The sequence below is a fragment of the Acanthochromis polyacanthus genome, chromosome 2 (assembly GCF_021347895.1).
Source record: "Acanthochromis polyacanthus isolate Apoly-LR-REF ecotype Palm Island chromosome 2, KAUST_Apoly_ChrSc, whole genome shotgun sequence".
Classification (NCBI taxonomy): domain Eukaryota; kingdom Metazoa; phylum Chordata; class Actinopteri; family Pomacentridae; genus Acanthochromis; species Acanthochromis polyacanthus.
In genome coordinates this window covers 16920755-16935432 of record NC_067114.1, presented here as the reverse complement: position 1 = coordinate 16935432, position 14678 = coordinate 16920755, and the positions used below count along the sequence as shown (strand labels likewise).

The following is a 14678-nucleotide window of genomic DNA, read 5'->3' as shown; positions in this document are numbered from 1 at the left end:
CTTTTTGATCATTTTATTGTCTTTCTGTTTAATTTGATCTTCTAAAATCTAACTGGTGTCTTTTCAAATGTTTTGTCTTTAGTTTGATTCTTTTTAAATGTTTTGTTTTACTCTTTTCTCACCTTTTATTCTTTTGTAATGTCTGATTTGATTTTGAAATGTTTTGTCTTTTTAATGTATAATTGTTGTTTGAAAAATTTCCTTTTCTTTCCCAGTGTTTAATTTGTAGATTAAATCTTTAAAGTTATTCTTTTTAAATGTTTTACCACCTTTTAATGTTTAATTTTCTTTTTAAATGCTTCATTGTATTTTCTGTTTAATTCTTAAAGTTTTATTGTCTTTAAGATTTAATTTTCTCATTAAACATTTAATTCTTTAACTGTTTTCTCTTCTTAAAGGTTTAATAATCTAAATAAATGTTTTGTATTTTTTAAATGTATTCTTCTTGTTTAATTGTATTTTTAAAATGTTTATCTGAAATATTTAATCTTTAATGTTTATTTTTGTTGAAAAAGTGTTTAATTTCATAATCACATCTTTTGTATCTTCTGTTTAATTATCTAATTAAATATTTTGTCTGTTTAATATAATTTTACTGTATTTAATGTTTAATTTTCTTTTTACAAGTTTTATTGTATTAAAAGTTTTTTCCTTTGATTTAATTGTTTTTTAAAATGTAGTTTATTTCTTTAATCCTTTTTTTTTCAAGATTTTAACCCCAACTTTAAAAATGAAACAAACCCATAAATCACAATAAAAATACATCTGTTGTCACAATCATGAGTCAGTAATTCAGTTTATGAATTCAACTTTATTTGTTTAGCACCTTTCACACAGATGACAAAACTACACAAGCAAAGAAAAAACTATGATGAAAACTTATTAAAATTCAAAAACATTTTTAAAAAAGATTTAACATGGTAATAAAATATGTTGTGTCCAGGGGATGGAGGGAGTTTATTGAAGTCTTCTTGGGCTCACACGGCCCTTCGGCCCTTGCCTTCACCCCACCACCTCAATATATATATATATATATATATATATATATATATATATATATATATATATATATATATATATATATATATATATATATATATATATATGCATATATGCAGTGTTTCCCCTGGGTTGAAATGGCCGTGAGGTGGTGGGGTGTAGGCAAGGGCCAAAGGCCCTTGCATTGGCGAGTGCCGCAGGTGCGAAGCAACTAGGGGGGTCCGGGGACATGCCCCCCCCGGAAAAATTTTATATATATATATAAGTTAAAATATAAACATGAGCATTGTTATCCACCTGTATGTGTATCTATGTACCATATTGTTGATGCTCAATAAAAAGAAAATTTAAAAAAAAATCTCTTCTATTGCAAATGCTAAAAACATCTAACTAAATAACTAACTAACTAAATAACTAACTAACCCCATTTCTTAATCACATTTCACCAATTAAAGAATGATGCAGTTTCAGAGCAGAGCTCTTACTAGCAGCACTAACTAAAATGAACCCTTGTGAGTATACTCTTCACTGGGAATGTCTGCAATATAATAACATAAAGAACAACCTGAGACATTTACCTTCTTAAACACTTTGTAAAAACCGATATGCAATCAGTCAAGACCAGACTCCTGATCGTTCTCGTTTCCGGCGGACGATGGCGGCTACGTCCTGTTTGAGAGTGGAGACGCTGTCTTCCAGCTGCTCTGAAAAATCTCTCAGCAGACGACTCTGCTCATCCACAAACAGTCGGAGCCCCAACAGGTCAGACTCCTCCTGAAAACACAGACACACACATATAACACCCAGGAGTTTATATGAAACCTAAGTTAAACGGCCATCCTACATGTCTGCGACAAGAATTAAAAACAGTGACTACATTCTATTATGTGCATTTTTATACAACTCCAAACAGATATGACAGCAGGTGTCTCATTTCCATGTAACATCTTTGTGTCTGGTTTGTGGATGCTGCTTCTTCAGTTGGTTTTACTATACTGAAAACCAGCTGAACGGTAAATCCTTGTATCAAACAGAGACAGAAAATAGAAACTAGCTTTTTATGCACACTCATAAAGTTACATTTTTCAATCTTGTCTGAAATGTCTTCACCACTCTGAACCAAAACAAAATCTTTCAATGATATTCCAAAAATGTAAATCCAAAGAAACATTCAAATGAACCAATTAGTGAAACAGTCAGTTGATACTGTAATCTCAGAGACTTTTCTTGAATGCCAGTCAGTTGTTTGATTGGGTCCAGTTCTCCCCAAATCCACTGTTGCTTAACTGTTGTCGAGGGTTTTTGCATTAACAGAGCCTCATTGTAGTAATACTCACTAATAATATGGCTGCAGACAGACATGGATACGTACACTGGGCCTGTGTCTGCGCAGGCGCTGCAGCTGACCCCTCACTGAGGTCATACTGTGGTAGAAAACCTTTAGAGCTCGAGCAAACTCTGCATCACAGCTGGGACGTACTGACCGACTGCGTACACCCTCCACACCTGCAATGAGAAGGGAGGAAGGTGCGTGGTGGAGAGTAATGGTGCTGCAGTCAGCAAGTCAAACTACTGTTTTCTACTTGTTGAAATGGAAACAAGTTTAGAGTGTTTCAGTTACCGTTCCTGGCTGTGTTCAGTTGTTCTCTCAGACTATGATTTTCCTTCTTCAATGAAGCATTAACACTCTTTAGCTCCTCCAAGTCCTGTTGAAGAACTCTCACTGAACAGCCGAGCTCTGCAGAGTCCACGGGCTGCAATACACCCATATTGATGTAAATATTATGGTTTTCAAGTTGTTCTCTAAATACCAACCTAAATTTTGTTAGGTTTATGCAAAATGTATTGGATGTGTTTTTCTATTAAAAAGTGTCACTTTACATTTCTGCAGGCGTAGAAATGGGTACGTTTTAAATCAATTCACATTTTTTCCTTGCTGTACTTTCACTCAAAGTTGACATCAAACTCACCGCAATTTCTGCTGGACCTGAATCATCGATGATGAAGATGCCCTCTGTGGTCATCCTCACTCCTTCCAGAGATGATATCAAATGAGTGCATCCCTCTGAGAAGGAAAACCAACACTAAGCAGCGATTTTAAATGACACACTTTCAACCAATTTTTTACTTGTAGGTTTATGCTCAACAATATAAACTGTTAACGCATCGACGCCTATTGTCGCAACTTTGCAACACACTGCTTTCATTCAGACTGTGGCTGAGACACTGTATCCATTCCCCCAATGCCAGCTTGTGCATATTTAATACATACCTCGGAACCTTTTGCAAGCACTGGTTTCTCGTAGGACCGGTCAGAGTGGGACCTAATTTTTATACATCCGTTATTATTATTATGGATCTGCTCTATGTGTAATAGATAAATTAACAACTTCCCACTCATTTTCGCATCAGCTGGAAAGCAAAAACACGCAAAAGTTCTTTTTTTAAATAAATTCAGGCGTCAAGCGATTAACTACCAGGAACAGACTCAACAGCAAGTCTGAACATGTTTTCAAAACTATCTGAGTCCCTCTCCACTTACCTCTGCAAACATGACAAAAGCCATACATGTCTGACTCTGGGCTGCTACGACAACACCCAACACTTCAGAAGATAAAATGCACTGATAGATTTGGAGAGCTTTGTTCAATCATGCACCCATGTTTTCATTCGTACCTTGAAGGCCCCACAGCTCCAGCACCACAGCGCTGCTCTGCAGGTAGTCCAGCAGGCGTTGGGAGGTGTGGAGAGAGGCGAAGTGAACCCTGTGATCCAGCAGAGGGTTGACGTTGTGCCACACAGCTGGAGTGTAGAGAGGCTGGCTGCAGTCAAATAACCTGAAACTAACAGAGAGAGGGAGATGAAGTAATGTCTGTCAGAAAAATCATGTACATTTTGACAGATAATACCACATTTGTCCACAGCACTACTGGAAACTGCCTCTTCTCTGTGGTGTCTAACTCTACTGTGGCACTGTTGCGTTTTATATCCGTGTCTGATAAGACTGCATCAACATAGGCCATTGGTCTAAACTGAAATCCATTTCCTGCATGTTTTTTCTTCTGTACAGCTCTCCATGTTCTGGGCTGTATGTCACTGTGCTCTCAAACTCCAAACATGTGGCCATCCATGCTCCTACATGAAGCCTCACCCAATTTGGACCCCTCTATTGCGAGCCTCTCTTATCCAGCGAAGGCCACAGCACTGATCCAGGGCCAGCTGGAAGTCCAGGCGTCGACCCAATATCTCTGACGGGTCAATCAGGATGTCGTCCTCACCCAGAGGGCTAGAGGGAAGGAGGAGTGTTTAGTTACTGATAGATCTCTGTGGTGTTTACTATAGTGTGTGTGTGAGACATACAGTCCAGTGGAGGTGCAGGGGACCAGCTGTGCTTGTAGAATAGCCTCCTCTGTGCCCTCCGACCCCAGCACCTGTACACAGACATCATCAGCCCATCACTACATTAATCTATGGTTTGACAGCAGTTTTAAAGGGAAACGCTACAGATTATCAGAGAAGATTTTTTAATTATTAGATATGACCATGAAACGTCCACAGCCGATTACATACATTACACATTTTCTCAATATATATGTTTTAATATGCACTATATGTGTCAAAAAACTGCAGTATTTTCATTTTCAGAACCAAAATCTCAATACGGGTTGGAGACAGTTTCAAATAATTTTTTTCATCTTGACATATTGAATCAAAGGCTTTTACAGAGGGGATCTTTTTTATCACTTCATAAATAAGACAATGCTGTCAGGAGTCAGAAAAAAAAAACATTTTAAACCCTCAGTAAAGCCCTTCACAATATATATATCAGGATAAAATTGTAAAGTCTGGGGTGTGCAAGTAGATACTAAAGTGGTTGTTGTTAAAAGTAGAAGAAGAAAATAATTTTTAGAAGACAGTTATAAGTGAAGGCTTAAATGAAACCTGTAGCGTCTGGTCTTAAGATGTGGATGTGCGTGCGTTGAAGCAGTATTTCTGTGTTTGTACCTCTAGCTGCTCTTCCAGAGGGATGCGAAAGGCCAAAGACTGAAGCCAGAGGTGAGCAGTGCCCAGGAGCAGAGGCTCAACAGGATCCCAGAATGGATCTTTATCTCTGGGTAAAGTGACCGTTGACATCCCCTCTAGTCTCTGACAGCAGGAAGCAAAGACAAGTCAGTTATTTACAAATGGTGTTGCTGCTCTGAAATGTAAAACTAATAATAAGAATTAGTTGGTTTAAAATTAAGGTAATAGGACAAGCCAACAACCACCCTCATGAAAATTGTTTCAGCATTTAACACAAAGAAGTGGAATAGACTTTGTAAATTTGGGATCATGGAGTTCTGAGTCTCCTCCACTTCCCCTCTAATGTATTTCAAGGTTTTTCTATATTTTCTTGTTATATAAATACTGAATTTCAAGCATTAATGGGCTTAACTTAAAACATAGCCAGTTGTGTTGGTTTCTCAGATGTCTGGATGTCTTTCCTTAGAGGTGGTGTTCTAAGTTTCTGGACTGTGTTTCTAATTTTTGCTGTAAATCTTCAGGATTAAGAACAACAACACAAATTTATTTTACTATATGTATTTCTACTGACCACTACATTCTCTAAAAATACAAGCCATGTTCTGCAGTTAACGTACGTCGTCTCCGCTCTGCTCAGCCTGATGATTCTGGTAGACTTCCTCCATCAGAAACTTGCGGTTAACAAACTTGGCCTTGGACCACACCCACACCTGAGAATGGAGTGTAAAAGCTGTAATCATAAAAGATTATGAAGCAGTGCATACAAGAGACAAAACACTCAGAGACAAACCAACCTGTTTGCTTCCTTTAGAAGTGACTCTGACAACAATGTCCTTCTCCAGGTCGTGGCCTTTTGGATCTGACAGCGCCAGGTTCTTGATCTCCAGCTTAAAATCCACCCCCTGAAAACACAGCAGACAATAAGGAGCAGGAGATGACAGGAAATAAAATGATATCTATTTGATTTACAAGCATAACTGCCTTCATTAAGAACACAAAAACACCAGAATGTCAACAGCATGAGGCTGTTCCAGATACCTTATTCAGTTCCTGGCTCATCTGGTTGACCTCTGCCACCATGGGCATCAGCTTAATGTAGTCATAGAAGACAGCGAGCAGACTGGGGTCGGTCTGACTAGAACCAGCGCTGGACTCTCCTAAACATCAATGGATGAACCTCTGATGAACAAGCTTCCTTCTAAGATCAAACTCCTCGTGCTGACCCTCCCACTCACCCAGGTGGATGCCTTCAGCAGCAGCCAGCTCAGACTGAAAGTAATCATAGTCGTAGCGGCTCCAGTCGTCTCCGCCCCTCTCAGATGGATAACCGACGAACAGGTAGGTACAGTTGGAACCCAGAATGAGACGATCCTAAAAAACAAGGAAGAAAAATGCTGTGCATGTGTGTTTCAACAGCACGTCAGACAGTCATGTCATACGATTGGTAAATGTGTCAGCACACACCAGGTGCTGCAGCTCAGTAGTCTGGGAGACGGTGTTTCCATTTACAATGACTTTCGACCCTGTCAGTGGGCTCAGTGTCACCCGGCGCTGTTCATTCCTGAACACAGCATGACGCTCCTGGATCCTGACAAACCAACATTAACGTGTGTGCATATGGAAAAAAATGACCAAACTTCTAAACTTTCTTACCCTCGTGTACATATACTTTTCTTCATAAGTTTAATCTTTAAATAGGTTAAATGGCCTGTAACCTATACAAGAGTGCAGTGTGTGGGATTGTAGGAAACATCTAGAACACACTGCACATTATTCCTTCACTTGTAGATGTCATATACTGTCTATTAGGGACTGTGATTTCAGTTTACTTGCACTGGGTTTATGGTGTTCTGTTTTTTCCTGCTGTGATTAAAACTCACCCTAAGCCCTTGATAGAGATGGATCTAGGAGAGGAGTCGCAGAGCCCGATATCCCACTCGCCTGAAAGAACAAAGCATTGTACTCAACATAGTAAAATCTGCAGTATTGTGCTTGTCAGACCTACTGACCTCTTTTGCCTTCTCCACTTTCATCACTGTCCTCTTAAAGGCAAACTGAACTACAGAGTCACGCATCCTACAGCAGGTAGGAAGAGATGGAGACGGACTCACCCTCCTGGATAAAAAGCTTCACCACCCCTGACAGCTGAGCGTCCTCATTGATGTTGAGGATGTAGGGATGCATCTGCATCATCCTCCTCTCCTGAAGTTGAAAAAGAGGGACATAAACATCATGAATGAAAAGTGGAGACATAAGTTGTAATCAAACAGCTGAAAAATACCCACTTTATTTATATACAAATATCTTATATACTAAACCTTCACCAAGTGATTTAGATTTTATGCTCTTCAGTTTGTGTATCGTGACCGTTTATGTGTTTACCTGTGTGATGTTAGCGTACTGTTGCTCCCAGTCTTTCAGCGCCTCCTGCAGGTGTTGTTCCCACAGAGTTTGAATTGCCCTGATCTGGAGCTCATTGTGGGCCAGCAGCTGACGGAGCTCCTCTGAACACACAAACAAACACAATGACCCCTCTGGCCCTGATGAATCCTGCTCTGCTCCATTCAAACACTGATTCTTACTGGTTTCATCGTTGGCTCTGCGTCCCTCTTGGCCCAGTCGGCTCAGTCGCTGCAGCAGTCTGGCGTTCTCTGCCTTCAGCTCTTTAACCAGACGTTCAGTGGGGCTCTCATTCACCACGGCCCGGTTCTGGATACGCTTTGCCCTGCAGAAGTACAAGAAGAAGAGAGGAAAGAGGTGGAAGTGTAGTCAAAACAGACCAAATGAGGGAGAGAAAACAAGAATGTAAAAAATGCAGCAGAGTAGAGCAGAGGAGACAAAACAGTATGTGTTAAATAAATAGTCTCACTATCAACTTGTGTAATAGTCACAATAGTGCATTTTGAAGTAGGACAAATTAAATCAAACATCTTTTTTTCTGCTTGACACAAAAAGAAAATTCACAGTTTCCCTTGACTCATCTAAAAGAGACGTATGTCTGATAGAAGATCATTCACTCTATTTTAAGTGTTCTTGGTACACAGAGTGTGTTGACACAGATTCTACATGTACACAGTGAAACGAGCGCACAACAGGAGAGAAACACTGGAAAAGAACATCTGGCTGCAAATGAAATCAGTTGTATGGACATATTTGGCTACAGAGAGGATCATGTTGACCAAATACAGGTACTTTGTTGACAGTGACTTGCAATCATCGGCAGCACATGAGGGAACACAACCAGACTGGCCATTTAAATCAGCACCACATAGCTCTGTGTGATGAGTGGAAGGCCACATTTGAATGGCATCCAAAGCAAAGAAATATTTTGGACGCATTTTCCAGTCTTAAATCTTAAATCCAAACTGCTTTTTAAAAATTATTTTCTATGCAGACACATTCCCCGACAAAATCACCTCAGTCACTCTGTAATGATTCATTCATCCCGAATCAAGTTATTCAAGTGATCTGGTGAAAATTCCTTTATCTTCTCACATTGCAAGACATATCATACAGAAAAATAAAATATTGCAGTGTCAGTTTTTTATAGTATTGTCCAGTTCTAGCATGTCCATGTTGTTTGTAGGGCTTTCAGTGTGTAAATGACTTCTTGTACCTCTCAGCGTAGCGCAGCGTGGACAGAGACTCCTCATAGCAGATATCAGCAGGACTCAGCGTGGCAATCTTTAAAATAAAAACAAAAATAATGAATATCAACCAATTAATATTTCTATATCTGTATCTAATATTCGGGTATTTCTGGCAGGGTTTAAATGTGTATAAAACCTACATCACATCAATATAATGCAACATCAGTGTTCTAGTTACCATAACAGTGCGACTGTTGCCTCCCAGTGCAGACTGCAGCAGCTTGGTGAGAACAGAGTCTCTATAAGGAATATGGACGACCTTCTTCCCAACGGCCACATCAGCCAGAGCACTGGAGGAGACATGAGGAGAGAATGTTTAAAACACTGATGGACCAAACTAAATGAAAACTGAAGTACACAGCAGGCCAACCTGATGACGTTGCCCAGGGTGGTGAGGCTCAGGTTGATGGCTGTACCTTCTTTCAGTCTGTCAGCTTCTGAGCCTGACGACCGCTGACGCTCACTGCCGGCCAAGTCCACCAGGTTAATGTTGGACTGCTTCGTGATGCTCTCTTTGGAGAAGATCTGACAGGAAAGAACACCGATTTAAATAAACTTTGCTAACATGCTGATACAGTCAGATATAGAGATTGTCTGAACTTATTGGTTTTGATCAGAACAGGCCACAGCAGCTTGAGAAAACCGTATGTATCATATTTGACTTGATGTTTCATCAGAGAAGTTGAATGTACTTTCATAACACTGTTGCGGATTTTCATTGCGTAAACAGACTCAAAGTAAAAAAGTGTGAACAGAACCATCTACCTGTTTGAGCTGGAGGATAATGAGCATGTGTGAGCGACTGCTGTTGGCGTTCATGTGAGTGGCAGCAGTGGTTCTGGTCCTGGTCCCCTGTTCCATCAACTGCTCCACCTACAGGAATATTTTCAAAATCTGATTTGCATTCTTCAAAATGCAACAGAAGTATATCTGACTGCATTCTTTGAAGTTCTCATATATTCAAAGATTATAATAATGCGAGACTAAAAATTTAGCAGGAGACTTGCACCTTGGCAAGTCCTTTCTTCACAGCCGGTTGATTGTTAATTTCTAAAGACTCCGAAGTGCAAAATGTAAGTCACTCTCTGTTTTAAGCTATTTGTAACATTCAGAGGCCTCTTTTCTCTCCATATCTGTACCTGAGGTGCACTCTCACAGGGGACTGTACGAAGACCCTCCACATAGAAACCTCGCTGCTGCTCCTCCCTGACTCTGAGTCCACCTGGAGTACGAGACCCCCGAGAAAGCAGATCAACCACCTGGACAGAGCAGAGAGCAGGATCCCAGGAATCAGCTACCAAAGTTGTCCAAGTGTGATATACACGAACTTGCTGAATCCCAGTCAGATCAAAACCACAAAACTGTACCACAATAACAGATACTGACAGCAGCAAAGTGACTGCTTCCATTCTCTGTTACCTGCTCATTATAGATTTCCAACATGCTGAAAAAGACCTGTGGAAACATTCAAAAAAATCTGTCAAAAACCACCATACACCTAAATACATCTAAAAAGCCTCTTTATGGCTTGTTTTTTTTTTGTTTTTTTTACCTGACACTGTCTGTTTTCCTGGTTTTCTCTGATGGCCTGAAACAGTCGGTCACACAGTTTAGGAACCAGACCTTTGTTAGGCCCGTAGCCCACCATCGAGTAGCTCTTCCCTGAGCCAGTCTGCCCATAGGCCAGCAACGTGGCATTGTATCCCTGAAGGACATTTAGTATAAGGACGGTCTGAGTGTGGCGACATAATGTGACAGAGGCTATCAAATGAAAGGCACAGGCATGTGTACCTGCAGTGCATTCTCCAGTATTCCTTCTCCCAGGTCCTGGAACACACTGTCCTGTAGAAGGATGAGATCTCAGTAAAACCCAGAAGTATCTTATTCATTCAGTATGTTCTGTCTAAACAATCTATAATCTCAGGTAATAGGGATTAAATGTTTTCTTTTTACAGCATGAGGTTTTTGGCTGTCATCAGTCTGACATTTTTAGTCCTATTCTACCAGGTCTCCTTAGAGCTGACCTGGTCGGCGTATCGTCCTCCAGGCTCTTCAGGCACCCAGAGGCCGCTGTGGTCTCTCATGAAACCGCTGTGGGACCAATAGGCGTAATCAAAGCAGAACAATCGTTGGTTCTGGGAGTCACGAGGGTCCTGGATGGTGATGGAGCTCGACACCATGGAGACAACACAGCGGCTGCCTGCATCCCTCTCCCTCTGAGTGGAGCAAGAAAACGAAAAAGTTGCTGTAAAATCCCCAATCTAGCCCAAAAAACACGTCCGTCCTTCAGTCAAGGTTACAGTTTTCCATCTTTCACAGGGGAAAATTTTTCTGCTTGGACATTAAAAATATGAGTGAATCTCAGTCGGATTTTGTGACATTAAAACTACTTTCTAGCTCATCCTCATCCCTGAGGTAACTCAGACAAGGGTAATGTAGAAACGTAAAGCCTCCAGCACACAGACTGAGACAAACCTCACAGCACAACAGGGAACAGCTTTGTTCAGCACACTTTTGAAATGAATAATAATCATCCTGAAATTCAAATGTATTTTGGATATTTTTCTAAACCGGTACAAAAACTGGCTGTCTTGCAAACAAATTTATTAAAGCAACATTACGGTAATAGACCTTCATCAGGCAAATAGTTTGATGAAAAGTCAGAAGCCATTGTAGAGTGGCTCTGACTCCACCAACAATGAACACACCCCACATATTCCTGGGAGGCATGAAGCGGCAAAAAGAAAAAAGGATTATTTACATAATATACACACGTGGACAAAATTGTTGGTACCCCTCAGTTAAAGAAGGAAAAACCCACAATTCTCACTGAAATCACTTGAAACTCACAAAAGTAACAATAAATAAAAATTTATTGAAAATTAAATAATCAAAAACAGCCATTACTTTTGAATTGTTGATTAACATAATTATTTAAAAAAACAAACTAATGAAACACGCCTGGACAAAAATGATGGTACCTCTATAAAAGATTGAAAACTATTTGACCAGCGTGACATGATTAACTCAGGTGTGTCATCTAATTGACATCACAGGTGTTTCCAAACTCATAATCAGTCAGTCTGCCTATTTAAAGGGAGACAAGTAGTCACCCTGCTGTTTGGTGAAAAGGTGTGTACCACACTGAACATGGACAACAGAAAGCGAAGGAGAGAATTGTCCCAGGACATCCGAAAAAAAATTATAGACACACATCTTAAAGGTAAAGGCTATAAGACCATCTCTAAACAGCTTGAAGTTCCTGTGACAACAGTGGCTCATATTATTCAGAAGTTCAAGACCCACGGGACAGTAGCCAACCTCCCTGGACGTGGCCGCAAGAGGAAAATTGATGACAAATTGAAGAGACGGATCGTTGGAATTGTATCCAAAGAGCCCAGAGCAACCTCCAAAGAAATTAAAGGTGAACTCCAAGGCCAAGGTACATCAGTGTCAGATCGCACCATTCGTCGTTGTTTGAGCCAAAGTGGACTTCATGGGAGACGACCAAGGAGGACACCACTGCTGAAAAAAACTCATAAAAAAGCCAGACTGGAATTTGCAAAAATGCATGTTGACAAGCCACAAAGCTTCTGGGAGAATGTCCTTTGGACAGATGAGACCAAACTGGAGCTTTTTGGTAAGGCACATCAACTCTATGTTCATAGACTCAAAAACCAAGCATACGAAGAAAAGAACACTGTCCCTACGGTGAAACATGGAGGAGGCTCAGTAATGTTTTGGGGCTGCTTTGCTGCATCTGGCACAGGGTGTCTTGAAAGTGTGCAAGGTACGATGAAATCTGAAGACTATCAAGGCATTCTGGAGAGAAATGTGCTGCCTAGTGTCAGAAAGCTTGGTCTCAGTCGCAGGTCATGGGTCTTCCAACAGGACAACCATCCAAAACACACAGCCAAAAACACCCAAGAATGGCTGAGAGAAAAGCGTTGGACTATTCTAAAGTGGCCTTCTATGAGCCCAGATCTGAATCCCATTGAACATATGTGGAAGGAGCTGAAACATGCCATTTGGAGAAGACACCCATCAAACCTGAGACAACTGGAGCTGTTTGCTCATGAGGAGTGGGCCAAAATACCTGTTGACAGCTGCAGAACGCTCATTGACAAATACAGAAATCGTTTAATTGCAGTGATGGCCTCAAAAGGTTGTGCAACAAAATATTAAGTTATGGGTACCATCATTTTTGTCCAGCCCTATTTCATTAGTTTGTTTTTTTTAAATAATTATGTTAATCAACAATTCAAAAGTGATGGCTGATTTTGATGATTTAATTTTCAATCAATTTTTATTTGTTACTTTTGTGAGTTTCAAGTGATTTCAGTGAGAATTGTGGGTTTTTCCTTCTTTAACTGAGGGGTACCAACAATTTTGTCCACGTGTGTAATATCTGATACCAAGAGCAAGCAAGAGACAACGTTAATATTGCCACAATAAATCTACACATCGTGGGTAAGCTGGGAAAGAACCTTCAAAAGCAATCTGGGTCCAGACTGACAAGTGTTTTTTGACTTTTAATCTTGTTCAAAATGCCAAACATCGTAAACAAACAAGTGTTCTACAAATATATAGCTCTATGTCTGTATACAATCAGTTGCTCCCTTTATAGACACACATTAACCAACTGGTGCCCTCCGTTATAAATGAATGTGCACACAGTCTAACCAGGTTCATTTATCACGACCACCTGTGAACTGTGTCCACTTTTATATGTGCACACACACGCTGCAGTATTTCTATAAAGGGAGCAACGGGTTGTATGCAGACAGGGATATAGAGCATGTTTTCCAGTTTTGTACTTGCTGGACATGCTCTTCTCTCTCCTACGCACCTGCCTCTTGAAATAGATAAATGAATAGTTCTCTTGGATTGATTTTTTTTCTGAACTGAATTTCTTTGTTGAAAAAAAAAACGTCAGATAAAAACAATTTAGTTGTATTCAATCCATCCAAAGGACAGTTTTAGTTTAACATAGGCTTTGCACTTTCAGAGGACTAAATGTTAAACATAGAGCTCTGTTTGTCTGTGCTATCCAAACCTGCCTGGCCCTATGTGAAGGTCATCAAAGCATTCAGTGTCATACTGGAAGAGATCACTTCCATCAGGATAAAAGAGTCTCATCACAGGATGCAGGACATTACTCAGAATTACTTTGTATAGACTTATAGTGAACCTTTCCCCTAAAAGAATCACACCAGCAAAATCCCCCTAACAACATGACACTAGAAACGCTTTGCCTCACCGTAGAGTTAAAAGGTTCCGGTTTTTAAAAAATCTTTAATCAGTCACCTGTGTGTATGTAGTAAATAGCAACAAATATAGTACGATGTAATACATTTACATAAAGGAAACGGAGGCTGTATAAAATAAGAAGTGGACGGCAGCTTTCAGAAGCAAAAACATGGACATTCTGTGAAACGGCAGCACACTAACCTTGTTGAATGGTCGGACTCTGACAGCCACTTTGACACAGTCCTTGCTGTGCATGTCTGAGGCTTTAGCCCTCATGGTGCAGCAGGTAGGCATCGACACAGCACAGGCAGCCTGAGTGATCAGCTCCCTCACACAGGACAACACAGCACTGTGTCGAGTTACACGCTGACATGAACACAATCAGGGCGGTATGACAGGGAAGCTGCTGGACGCATTCGCCTGTTAGGAAGCGAGGGTTAACTGAAAATTAAGATAAATGATGGTCTGGTTTGCTTGTTGGAAGGTGGACACGACTTTAAAACGTGTGTAAACAGAAAGCTAAATAGTGTACTGTGTTGGAGACAATGTTACACACTAAAATTAAATATTGTTCTGTAGAATGACCACTGAATAAAGTTAATGATCATCAGCATTTAATACTTAAGGAAATAGTTTAATTGGATGTTTTCATCCACTCATCTTTGTTAGGAAAGTGGAGCAGTGCAGATAAGGGTGGTTTCACTTTCACCTTGTCTGCACCCATAAATTATGGAAGACAGTGCTTCGAGAGTCACA

At 40.3% G+C, this 14678-nt stretch overlaps 1 protein-coding gene across 1 annotated transcript; it reads right to left on the bottom strand.

The window, feature by feature from the left end:
• Positions 1-1088: 1088 nt before the first annotated feature.
• kif28 (kinesin family member 28) lies at positions 1089-14268 on the bottom strand. Its single transcript, XM_051944857.1, has 25 exons — positions 14124-14268; positions 10697-10888; positions 10464-10514; positions 10225-10344; positions 9812-9931; positions 9043-9197; positions 8851-8962; positions 8639-8706; positions 7605-7747; positions 7405-7526; positions 7134-7224; positions 6903-6963; positions 6487-6610; positions 6258-6393; positions 6061-6179; positions 5817-5924; positions 5640-5732; positions 5005-5145; positions 4360-4430; positions 4151-4285; positions 3676-3842; positions 2970-3064; positions 2621-2753; positions 2372-2505; positions 1089-1773 (listed from the first exon to the last, which is right to left on the bottom strand). The coding sequence occupies exons 1-25, from the start codon at positions 14214-14216 to the stop codon at positions 1615-1617; spliced, it is 2943 nt and encodes a 980-aa protein (XP_051800817.1). The 5' UTR covers positions 14217-14268; the 3' UTR covers positions 1089-1614.
• Between the last annotated feature and the right edge of the window lie 410 nt (positions 14269-14678).

What these genes read in the sequence shown, in the direction of transcription:
- kif28 (XM_051944857.1), bottom strand. Translation starts at nt 14,216, where the DNA reads ATGCCTACCTGCTGCACCATGAGGGCTAAAGCCTCAGACATGCACAGC. An exon ending in ACCCTGGGCAACGTCATCAG is followed by an intron (nt 8,963 to 9,042) that starts GTTGGCCTGCTG and finishes TGTCTCCTCCAG; the next exon opens with TGCTCTGGCTGATGTGGCCG. An exon ending in GGAGCTGTGGGGCCTTCAAG is followed by an intron (nt 3,065 to 3,675) that starts GTACGAATGAAA and finishes TTTCCTTCTCAG; the next exon opens with AGGGATGCACTCATTTGATA.